The sequence below is a fragment of the Phocoena sinus genome, chromosome 2, assembly GCF_008692025.1.
Source record: "Phocoena sinus isolate mPhoSin1 chromosome 2, mPhoSin1.pri, whole genome shotgun sequence".
Classification (NCBI taxonomy): domain Eukaryota; kingdom Metazoa; phylum Chordata; class Mammalia; order Artiodactyla; family Phocoenidae; genus Phocoena; species Phocoena sinus.
In genome coordinates this window covers 101,786,112-101,798,811 of record NC_045764.1, presented here as the reverse complement: position 1 = coordinate 101,798,811, position 12,700 = coordinate 101,786,112, and the positions used below count along the sequence as shown (strand labels likewise).

The 12,700-nt window shown below is 39.5% G+C and overlaps 1 protein-coding gene across 25 annotated transcripts in view; it reads left to right on the top strand.

Moving 5' to 3' along the window:
- The window catches only part of HNRNPC (heterogeneous nuclear ribonucleoprotein C), a 47,714-nt gene that overhangs the window by 19,328 nt on the left and 15,686 nt on the right, over positions 1-12,700 (top strand). For 14 of the 25 annotated variants that reach the window (XM_032621380.1, XM_032621375.1, XM_032621376.1 and 11 more), the window contains 3 exons: positions 6,852-7,129; positions 10,321-10,435; positions 11,027-11,074. In XM_032621380.1, the coding sequence (XP_032477271.1) occupies positions 6,889-7,129; positions 10,321-10,435; positions 11,027-11,074 (404 nt within the window). In that variant the 5' untranslated portion in view covers positions 6,852-6,888. The remainder of the gene's footprint in view (positions 1-6,851; positions 7,130-10,320; positions 10,436-11,026; positions 11,075-12,700) is intronic. The other 11 variants (XM_032621397.1, XM_032621390.1, XM_032621392.1 and 8 more) reach the window with 2 other exon arrangements.

Here is a 12,700-nt window from a genome sequence, read left to right as displayed (position 1 = left end):
GAAGGGCCCACTGTACACTGGCCAACTTTTGTTTTTTGGCAGTACGCGGGCCTCTCACTGTTGTGGCCTCTCCTTTTGCGGAGCACAGGCTCCGGAAGCACAGGCTCAGCGGCCATGGCTCACGGGCCCAGCCGCTCCGCGGCATGTGGGATCCTCCCGGACCGGGGCACGAACCCGTGTCCCCTGCATCGGCAGGCGGACTCTCAACCACTGCGCCACCAGGGAAGCCCCTGCACTAGCCAACTTTTTGCAGACATATGGGCAGTTTATTGTTGCGCTCTGAAGAGGCCAGAGGGAAATAGTTGATGAATGCAGTAAAGATACATAGGAAGCAGAGAACAGGGTTGGGGTGGGGAAGAGAGTAACAGGAAAGTAGTGTGGAACAGGGACAAGGGTCCTTAAGGGGTAAAATAGGAGCTTAAGAGTGTTAAAGGAAAATAATTTAGACCAGGAGATGCTGCTCTAAGTAGGCAGAGATATTTATTTATAGTATCCAAAAGGTACTGAGGAATGCTTGATAGGAAATTGTGGAAAACTGTGAAATGGGAAGTCTTTGGACTTGATTGCCATCATCTTAAAAATTTGCCAACTCATTGCTGCCATCTGGTGACACTTTCTCTTTAAAAGGTTTCAAAAAAAGATGGGAAATACCGTATTAGGCATATGGCAGTTGCATCTAATTTAAATTGAATGTAGAGGCTATTTTAGGTTTTAAGGGATAGTGATAAAATTCTAAGGTGGGGTTTTGAATTTCCTAGTCCGAGGTAAGTTATTTCCCTTGTTCTCTAGTTAATATATCTGACATTTGATAAGCTGTATTGATACCATCTTTAAATTTCTTTTTTTCTGGTCCAACGGATCATGTGATATGAGTAAGTATAATGTGAGTAGCCTGTTGAATAGGGCAAACAGGTAGAGCACTGACTGAAAAGCTCAGTAGAAATATCTTGTGGCTGATTTACTTTCTGTTGTGTGTTTCCACCCGCCTCCATTCTCCCTGGAAATATGCCTACATATGATACTGAACACAGTCTGAATGAGTGGCACTGCTTTGTCAAGTATTTATCGTCCATCCCCTTTCCACTAAAGGTGGACTTCCAGTGCCCAGTACATAAAGACAAGGGAGTTGAAAGCTTGATTCCAATTATGAATTGATTCTTGCCTAGCTCCCAGCAAATTCCAGGACCATCATAACCTACATTTCTGGACCATTTGAAACTTAACATCTCATGATTGTCGGCACAATCTGCCTTTCCCACCTTGTCATATTTCTTCCCAGCAGAATTTACTTGCTCTTTTTTTTTTTTTTTTACTTGCTCTTTAATGTGAACTTAAGAGAAGTTGTTATAAACATTTCCCAAATTTTAAACTGGTTTGACAATCCAGGCTAGGTTTGCCTCTTAAGAGGGCAGAGAGCACAGTAGCTCAGGTTCAGAATGAACAGTTGGAAATAGAATTGACAGGTTTGCTTGCATTCCAATTAGATGTAAGATTTTGTGTTTTCTGTTTTAGGATATGACTGGGATGGTAGAAGTGGGAATAGAAATACATTTCTATAATTCTTGTCCTTCATGCTGCCACTAAAATCTCTTGTTGCTTTTATTGCTTCAACATGAAACATGGTCAAATGGACACATAGATCCTTTGGTGTAATAAAGCAATAAAAGTAACTCAACATTCCTGGTTTTGACTTTTACTCACGTCTTAGTGATCCTTTGATGATAAAAATTGTGGAAGTAAGAACCTGGGATGACAACAAAAATATCATGCAAACACACATATGCGCATGCATCCATGAGCTAGAGGTTTGAGTACTGCCACCCAATAGCCTCTAGGAAAATACTCAATCTTTTTCTGTTGTCTGTGCTATGGTGGAATTCTGCTTTTCTGGTAACCAGATCCACTTGATCTCTGCTACTGAATTAAACAGGACGCAGAGTATCCAGGGGACCATAATCATTTCAAAAATCTTTCCCCCTTTGGTTTTACTCTTTGAAACGAATTTTAGGAAAGAAACTGATTCTGTATATTTTTTATTCTATGTACTTTTATTTACTTAGCTCTTCTGTAGTAATCAGTACTGAGTTTTTAAAAGAATGAATTTATCTTAATGATTTTGCTGAGAAAACTTTTGCAGGGTGTGACCAGAGTACTCAGAAATTGCTGAGTGTTTATGATGTGCAGAAACATCTGATTTTCAAAAAGTGGAAGAAGTGATTTATAAACTCTGGATCCATGAACTAGACATTATTCTTCACGCAGACAGTAGAATAGGTTGTTAAAGTTAAAACTAATTCATGTGAATTAACGTTACTTCATTATGTAACAGTGTTGTTAAGACTGTTAGTGTACATTAGTACATTGGATGTTCTCAAAACATTTGAAAGTTTTTAAAAAATAAATGTTTAAAGAGCCTGGATTGTTGTTACTAATGTGACAGGCCCTTTTTTATTTCTCTCAAATGCATTTCCTGATTAGGAGTTAGGTGCTTGACTTTTAAAATGTTTTCCTAAAAAGAAAACAGAAAACTTACATGTTCATTGTAGAAAATTTGGGTAATATAAAAAACTATGCAGGTGGTAACAGTTGATTAACCACAAGAGTACCCATGGAACAGTATTTTAAAATATTTCTGCCCTATGTTTCCTAAGCACACAATTATTATGTGGGTAGGTATATATGCCTCCTGTTAAGTATTGTACAATTATATATACTGCTTTCTAACTTAAACATTTTATCGTAATTTTTCGTGTCATTTAAAGTAATCTGAATTTTCTAAAGACTGCAATTGCTGGTAATTAGAATACTGAGTTTAAAATCTTTTACAAAAATGTATGTAGAATGTTGGCTTGGCCAAAAAGTTCATTCAGGTTTTTCCATACCATCTTATGAAAAACCGAACGAACTTTTTGGCCAACCCAGTGCAACCTATTGCTACAGCTCTGTATAAAGTAAAAAGCAAAAACTAACCCCTTTCTCTGCAACTTGCTTTTACACTTAAAATCTGATATAGTTAAGACTATACCCTCTGGGTCTGAGTTTTAACCCAGTCAGAACAGTTTTCTCCCATTTCTTCCTTCACTGATACTATCTTTAAAAAGCTAGGAGGAATTGACCTGTCTTATGAGGGTGACTCCAAAGTGTAAACTTCTGTGACCCATGAGCCAGCTTCAGATACACTATTCCATTTCTGTTAAGTCTTTAAAAAGAAAAAAAGCTTAATGAGTTACTATAAAGCAAAAACCCTGCAGTTTCTACTCAAGTTGAGAAAAATACAACTTTGCTAGCAAGGTTTACACTTTGGAATGATTCTGTGACAGTCCAGAAGTAAATGGAATAAAATATTTAAGGAAATAAAATGTTACTCAATTATTTTTATACCCAGTGAAACTGACAAATATAAAGGACACAGGCAAACTGTTACTAAGATGCAAGAACTGATAAACTATTTTCCAAGTTCTTTCTAAGTAATATATTAGAATCTTGAGGGACCATAATGCCTAGAGAGATCTGGTAGAATTTTAGCATTACTAACCACAAAAAGATAATGCCACCTATATATAATCTTACAGAAGTGTTACACATGAGTCTGATCAATCAAGCCTTTGGTCCCAGCCTCCAATTTCTGAAAATACAAAGGACAGAAGTATATGTGGAATTATACTGAGGGTATGAAATTCTGGGAAAAACTGCAGGACAAATGCCCAGGATTCTTCAACAGATAAATTTTAAGTTAAAGGGGGACTTATAAAAAGAGCCTTAAAAGACACATCACGGCTTCCCTGGTGGTGGCGCAGTGGTTGAGAGTCCGCCTGCTGATGCAGGGGACACGGGTTCGTGTCCCGGTCCGGGAAGATCCCACATGCCGTGGAGCGGCTGGGCCCGTGAGCCATGGCCGCTGAGCCTGAGCGTCCGGAGCCTGTGCTCCGCAACGGGAGAGGCCACAACAGTGAGAGGCCCGCGTACCACACACACAAAAAAAACACGTCAAATTTGTTTTAATGGGTAAGACTATACTATGCAGGGATATACATTTAGGTAATAGAACTATTTTAAAAGGAGGAAAGTGATTTTACTGTAAGGAGTTTTAGGGAGACGAAAGGGATTGAGAAAGGAATGGTGCATATGGGATTTCTGAGTTGGTATTGAGATTTTATAGAGACTTCAGCTGCTCTAGCACCTTCAGACCGTTAAGCTGCAGTACCTTGTACTCACCCACTATTGGAGCAGGCAAAATTCTCCCTGTTGGAACTGCTTTTCCTGACATTGGTTCCCTTTTCCTTTCCAGTAAATACTACCTGGGTATTTTGGTATTCTTCAATTTCTGGGTCTTTTAGGCTCGCCGTTGCTTCTCTTTGCTTCTCCCACAGTGATAGATACCGTGTGTGTTAGCTGTTGGCTTGCCCTTAGCAGCATGCATTTTGGAGTTTTGGTTGGGATGGATGCTTTGACACAAAGTTCTGTTGTAAATGCTGTCCATGCTTTACCCATGGTTGTTAACTCTCTTTAAAACCCGGGGCGGGGGCTTCCCTGGTGGCGCAGTGGTTAAGAATCCGCCTGCCAATGCCGGGGACACAGGTTCAAGCCCTGGTCTGGGAAGATCCCACATGCCGCGGAGCAGCTAAGCCCATGCGCCACAACTACTGAGGCTGCGCTCTAGAGCCCACATGCCGTAACTCCTGAAGCCCGTGTGCCTAGAGCCCGTGCTCCGCAACAAGAGAAGCCACTGCAGTGAGAAGCCCACACACCACAACGAAGAGTAGCCCCTGCTCGCCGCAGCTAGAGGAAGCCGCGCGCAGCAGTGAAGACCCAACGGAGCGAATATAAATAATTTTTTTTAAAAAGGGAGATTTTACCTGTAATTGCTATTGGTATATTTATTGTTTGTGAAAAACATTTGCTGAAAACTGGCTTAAGTCCCCACTTAATAGCAAACCTTAAGAGCCAAGCAGAAGTATTTGAAACCAGTTAGGCCTTTTATTTTAGTAGGTTTCTGTTTTGATTCCTCTTGGTGTTCTAAGACTTTCTGGTGCTCCCACTTAAGTTGAAAGGCTGTTGGTGATTCTCACTAGCCACTGTGAGGTAAATTTTTACTGCTTAGTCAAAAAATTAACTGTTTATAAAGGTGTAATTTAGAAGGCAAAGTAAAGACAGGCTGTTTCTTGAATTTCAGAAAGGATAGGAGCTTTACAGCTTTAAAATCAGTATGCTTATGAAATGACTAGGTATTTTAAGGGTCAGAATGGTGGTGGTCATGTATAAATGTTATACTGTCTTTTTTTTTTACATGTGTGTATATATAAAACCTTTTTACATAATCCATGAAAACTAGTTTGTTATGATTATCTTGAGGATTGGAAAGTTAAGAGATACTAGACACTGGTATCTTGTTTAATTTGTTGTCAGTACCTTTCAAAGGGATGAATGGGAAATAATCTTAAGAATGTTACTCTAAATCTAGGGCGGGTCCATCTTAAACTCTTTAACTTTGGTGTGGGAGGGAGCAGTAGACTGATACAAAAGCTAAAGAATGTCAAAGCATCTGCACTTTAAAATGATATCATGAGTCTCCATGTAATTACAGGATTGTGCCTCTGTAACATACATAAAGATCATTTTTGTTTTGAAATGGTCTGAGGAAAGTTGTATCCTCTTCCTTGGTTCTCCTGGTTCTTTTTTTTTTAATTTATTTAATTTTGGCTGCGTTGGGTCTTTGTTGCTGCGCGTGGGCTTTCCCTAGTTGCGGCGGGGGTGGGGGGCTACTCTTCGTCATGGTGCACGGGCTTCTCATTGCGGTGGTTGCTCTTGCTGTGGAGCATGGACTCTAGGCGCACAGGCTTCAGTAGTCGCAGCACGCAGGCTCAGTAGTTGTGGCTCACAGGCTCTAGAGTGCAGGCTCAGTAGTTGTGGCGCATGGGCTTAGTTGCTCCATGGCATGTGGGATCTTCCTGGACCAGGGATCGAACCCATGTCCACTGCATTGGTAGGCGGATTGTCAACCACTGCGCCATCAGGGAAGCCCGTCTCCTGGTTCTTTTTTGATTCACGCAGTGTTCTACCTGGTAGTTTTATCATCATCACCATCCAGCATTATTAAATGTTCCAGCTATATTTTGTATTATATTTTCACATAAAAACGAAAGAATCATTACATTTTGTAAAAAAGATGGTATTGATAATCTATGGCATACTATAAATCAGTTGAAGTACCTGGAAATAGATTATTTCCAGAGTGAATGAATTGGTTCTGTTTATTGCTTTTGTATAATAAAGTTAATTACACTTGAAGAGTACTGTGTTAGGTCCACATTCATCTAGCTGAAGAAGAGTTTGTGGGCAGAATTTGGAGTTCTGTGTATCCGCGGGAATGAGTGAGACTCATTTTAGTAAAAGCAGTGTGCAAGAAGGTGGAGTTATGATAGATGGCAAGAAATAGTTAGGTTAGCATGACTGGGAAGGTGAAAAACAAGAAGTCAGTAGTAGAGAGCTTAGGGGGTTCTAATTTGCTTGAGGACTTTAAAACAGGGAGGTCACTTGGAATTAATAATGCCCAAGAAGATTGTGTTGCCAATAATCTGTGAAGAGGATTCCCCCCCTCCCCCCCCAAGGGATAATCTAGCAGGAATATACTACAGAAGAGGAGATTGAATTTCTATAAGGATTTATTCAGGCGGCTCTAGTCTCTGAATAGTAATATACTTGCTGCTATGAGATCCTTTTCAGTTGACTGAAAGTGGTTCAAAATAAGGTAGTAGGTAGTCACAGTGGTTCAAAATAAGAGTAGAACAGGTTTTTATCAAGGACTTTTGTTTTTAACATCTTTTCACCTGAATGCCTTTTTTTTCTCGCAGTTTTTCAGCTTTGTGAAGCACCTTACCATCAAAGACAATGGCCAGCAATGTTACCAACAAGACGGATCCTCGCTCCATGAACTCCCGTGTATTCATTGGGAATCTCAATACTCTTGTGGTCAAGAAATCTGATGTGGAGGCAATCTTCTCGAAATATGGCAAAATCGTGGGTTGCTCTGTTCATAAGGGTTTTGCCTTCGTTCAGTATGTTAATGAGAGAAATGCCCGGGCTGCTGTGGCAGGAGAGGATGGCAGAATGATTGCTGGCCAGGTTTTAGGTAAGGTCTGGGTTGAATTAATTTTTCATTGATTATATTGATTATATCATTGATTATATAATTCAGATCTGAGAGTTTTTCTGTTCATGTCTTCTTTTTGTCTCCCTCTGCATAAACTTTAACAGTCTGAGGTGTTCTGGATGTTATGACTGACTTTAGCCTAATAAAAATGTTGGGTTTATAGGTTTCATAGGCTAAAGAGGATTTTACTTATTAGGCCGTTTTGTGTTAGTAGAGACTGGATAACTCTTAGTTGGCAGTCTTGAGTAAGGTAGGGGAGATAGGAGTGATATTTCATAAGGTACTATTGCTGCTTAAAATGGCTGTGTCTTACTGCACAGTCGACTGGGTGAAGACAGTATAGCTTAGTCATGTATTCTAGAGTTCGATTGCTGGGCTGTATGTTGGGGCCTCACAATTATGTGTTGGGCAGTCTACCTAGTTTGGCTGAGCCTTAATTTTTCTCGTTTGTTAAAATGAAGGTAATAGGACCTCAGTTTATTATCTGTTCTTACCTGAGTAATAATACTTCGGGATTGTCAAGAGAAATTAGATAAATTGAGAGGATTAATTGAGATGTTTCACGAGAAGCTTCTAGTTCAGTATGTTTACACTCAATAAAAGGTTGTTTTAGATATTGGTTCTCCCAGTAGGGTTCTCTGTGGTCTAGCATGTCCAAATTTTGAGAAATGAGATCTGAGCTCTGTTGATAAACAGTTTATATTCTAAACTTTAGATCGCATTACATATGTTCAGTCCATTGCAAGTCATTCTTTAGAGCTCAGGATATTTTGTCTTTGGCCAGTGGATCGATAACCTTCAAGTTGGTTCCTGTGTCCTTGAGACCTTACTCTTCTAATTTTGCATTGCTTCCTTGCTTTCTGGTACCACAAGATATTCCAGGTCATCTGTGTATTTCTTGATCTATCCTGGAGTTTGTCCCTTTTTCATAAGACTGTTGGCTCCTTTTAATGGGAGTTATTTAGAAACCTGTTATACCAGGAGTGTTTATCGTTACTGAATTTCAGTTGCATCTTGGGCAGAATAGGGGACACATTACTTTTTTAAGAAAACAAAATGTATGCTTTTACGTGCGCTTTGTACCGCAGTTTCAAACAATCATTGGTGTTTTTACCAAAGTTAAGATTACTAAATGTTATTTTAGATTTGAGGTTCATTTTATTACTGTATATTCTATTTTGGATATTGACTTAGTACAGTTTTCCTTTGATTGAACAACATGTGTTTGCACTGCGCAGATCCACTTATACGTGGAATTTTTTTTTTTTTTTAATAAATATGTATTACAGTATTACAGGAACGTTGGTTGAACCCCCCAGTGCGGAACCATGGATAAGGAGGGCCAACTGTTAAGTTATATGCAGATTTTCAACTGTGCAGAGGGTCAGGGCCCCAACCCCTATGTTTTTCAAGAGTCAACTATACTGTAGTTTAGAATCACATGAAATAATTATTCTATAAGGTTGTATAATCAACTGATATATAATTTAGTTCTGTTTCATTTTATTACATTTTTAAATTGATTTAAAAATTCTATATTTAGTTTTGTAAAATCTTAAGATTCCAAAGTCAAAAAAACTGTAAAGGGCTTCCCTGGTGGCGCAGTGGTTGGGAGTCCGCCTGCCGATGCGGGGGACGCGGGTTCGTGCCCCGGTCTGGGAGGATCCCGCGTGCCGCGGAGCGGCTGGGCCCGTGAGCCATGGCCGCTGAGCCTGCGCGTCCGGGAGAGGCCACAGCAGTGAGAGGCCCGCGTAACGCATTAAAAAAAAAAAAAAAAAAAAAAAAAAAAAAAAAACTGTAAAAAGCAAGGTTGTTAATAAACATTACATATTAAAAATTAGAAATGTTTAGTGAGCCAAGAACTCTGAAGATTATTCATAAATGTAATGGTGTTTAGCAAATAGTGTACTTAAATGTCTGTTTTTCAATTAGTCATTTAAACTGAGTTTTGGAGAGCTGGCTAGCTTTTGGCTAATTGTTTTTTGACAAATGGTCTCTTCTGTTAAAATACAAGGGAGAACATGAACTCTTTCATAGGTAGTGGGTGGCATGGCAAGCAGCTGGGTACTCTGGCATAGGTATTTTAAAAATTATGCTGTATATGGAAACTAGGATTTTTTTTTTTTGCGTCTTTCCCTTTTCTTGGACTGTGTGTATGCATGCATGTAAAGGTTGTTTACTTAAGCATCTCACTGTTTGCACGGTATTTCTCTATTTTTTTTAGTAGTTTCTCCAAATAGAGTTTCGTTTGTTTTTTCTTTATAAATTTATTTATTTATTTATAGTTTTGGCTGCATTGGGTCTTTGTGGCTGTGCACGGGCTTTCTCTAGTTGCGGCAAGCAGGGGCTACTCCTCATCGTGGAGCGTGGGCTTTTCATTGGGTGGCTTCTCTTGTTGCAGAGCACGGGCTCTAGGCGCGCAGGCTTCAGTAGTTGTGGCGTGCGGGCTTTAGAGCGCAGGCTCAGTAGTTGTGGCGCACGGGCTTAGTTGCTCCGCGGCATGTAGGATCTTCCCGGACCAGGGCTTCAACCCGTCCGTGTCGCCTGCAATGGCAGGCGGATTCTTAACCACTGTTCTACCAGAGCAGCCTTGCACAGTATTTCTGAAGTATTTTATATGCAACTTTTCAGGTTATCCTGTTTGTAAGGAGAATTAAAAATTCCCCTTTGGGGATAATTTTGAGGGTGCCATACTTCAACCATATTAATTCATGAATTGCTATATATTTATATCTCTGAGGTCATTTACTCATTCCTAATATTTGTGCTTATTTTAAATACACAGAATCATTTCTGGAAAGGCAACTGTTGGTCACTGATACTTTTCTTATTTGATAGTAACTGAGTGAGCACTCTCTGAATGGTGAGAGTTTCTCATTGAAGTGTGCGAGGTGAGGGTAGAAGGTACCAGAGACAAACTTAATGTGTTTTGCATAATGAATGCTTTGTTGGTACAGAACAGAGGACAAAGAAATGGAAGATTAAGTCCAAACCTTGTAAAAAATTCTTGAGCCTATTTTATATGACAAGGAATGGTGAGGTACATCTTTTGACCTTTGTTGATATGTATGGCCATGTACACTTTAAAAAGCTGTAGTTTGAGGACCACCCCACCCCACCCTGCCCCTCAACGGAGGTGTCATTAAAGCTTTTGTTTTTGTTTTTTTCAGATATTAATCTGGCCGCAGAGCCAAAAGTGAACCGAGGAAAAGCAGGTGTGAAACGATCTGCAGCGGAGATGTACGGGTCAGTACCAGAACACCCTTCTCCGTCCCCTCTACTCAGGTCCGGAACTTTATTATTTATAACTGCATTGTGTCCATCAGTGGGCATCTTCTCTATCTGTTTTCTGGATGTGGGGAGGGTTAACTGTAGTATGTTTTATATGTGCGAAAGTAATGCTTTATTAATTTTGTGTTAATGTACCTCCTTTTACCCCATTTCCCAGAGAATTATTAGAATTCCCTGAGGTTTTTACTATTAAAGAGTAGTTTGGTATTTAAAGCATAAATTACAGTCCTTCAGGAGGAGTTATTTAGCTTCTAAGAAGCTGGGGAGGGAGAGAGGGAAGGAGGATGACAAAGAAATGTTTAATTTACTGTTGTATTTTTCCATGTTCTTATTTTAGCTGTTAATGTTGTGTGTTGACATTTTAGCAATCTTACACCTAAATTTGCAGTTTGGCCACTGAATGGCCAGTGACCTAAGGTGATTGGAATTTAGAGATCTGTTGTGTAATGATTGGATGTTAGTTCATGCTAATCTATTGATCTATTTGTTGGGTTGGTTTAGCGTGGGTTTTTTTTGTTTCCCATCGGCTGTTGTGAATTTACATCAACAGTTCCAAATTAATCCTCTTTGGTATTTATTTTTCAGCTCCTCTTTTGACTTGGACTATGACTTTCAACGGGATTATTATGACAGGTATGTTTAAAATGTTTTGTCTATTCCAGAAAGAAGCTGTCTAGTGAGAACCATTTTATTTTTCTATTGTGTAGTAATGTTCCATTTTGTAGTAATGAATAACAGACATGTTTTCAAATAAAACCCCCTCTTTCTGCCAGAACATAATGAAAAAATAACCTTCCCCAAAATTGTCAGAGGTAGACTAGCTAAGGTGACGTTTCTGTTGATTTCAAAGAATCAGTTTATATATATTGTCAGAGAAAATGTTTTAATTTGTTTGCCACATAAAAGTAAGGACTGACTTGCCTAATGATGAAATGGGACTAAATTAGCAGTATCGTGTTCTCTTCATTATTTCCCTATTGCATACTGGCCCCTTGGTTTTGCATTGTAAGGGATTGCAGCAAAACTGTAAAAAATGATTCCTAACCTTAAAAATCCAATAGTCTCCTTTGAGCAAACCAACCAATATGAAATAGGATGCAATAAGCATATATAATGAATTAACAATACAGATTGCTTTAGGAGTTAATGTTGAAGTGTTTGTATTGTAGATTGGGGGTGATGATACAGTTCTAAAAGGCAGGGAGGTTGGAATAATGATTATGATTTCTTGTGCCTACAGAATAGCATTCGTATTTGAAAAAGTCATGAGAAAATTGGTAGATGTGTGGATAGGGATAAGTTATGTATGACTTTGAGTGTATAGAAAACTTTAACAGTGTACACTTCTACCTTCATGAGAATTGTCCTCTAAAGTTTTACTTTTAGTTGTCTTGGTGAGGCAGTGAAACTTTGACCATCCCTTTATCATCCTACTCTAAATAAGTTTGGGAAAAGCCCTTTTAAGTGAGGAATTCCAAAATTGAGTAAAAGAGTTAGAGACAGCAGAGAAGAGTGAAATCATTTAGATGTTTGCAGAAATAGCTTCAAATTTCTTACCACTGCTATTTGGTCTTAAAAATTGGTGACATGGGGGCTTTCCTGGTGGTGCAGTGGTTGAGAGTCTGCCTGCCGATGCAGGGGACACAGGTTCGTGCCCCGGTCCGGGAGGATCTCACATGCCGTGGAGCGGCTGGGCCCGTGAGCCATGGCCGCTGAGCCTGCGAGTCCGGAGCCTGTGCTCCGCAACGGGAGAGGCCACAGCAGTGAGAGGCCCGCGTACCGCAGAAAAAAAAAAAAGGTGACAACACCACTGTTGGCCTCACTTCAGTTTTTCAAGAGGCAAGAGAGACCTTTAGTTATTCTCTGTATTGCTTGATATTATGGAGTGTCAGTGAAAAGGAATGTCTTTGACCTTCCATTCTAATCTCAGCCAGTAGAAAAAGAATTCTGATTAGTGATGGAGTAACCAAATAGTAGCTGGAAAAGAGCTCATTTAAATATATACTGAGGTCTGTTGGGGAAACGAACATTTTAAGAATGGAAAAACTTCTCAGGAAAATGGTATAGTTTTCTCTCAGACGTCATCCTGAAGATACTTTATTCACAAGATTAAGATACAGTTAGTAACATCCTGAATCAGCTGTTAGATTCTTAAGAAGATGGGAAATTGGCTGTGAGATGTGCTGAAAGCTCTGCTTCCTGTTATGTAAATGGAGGTTAAATCTGTCTACTTAGTCACTTTAGTCCTTAGTCATACCC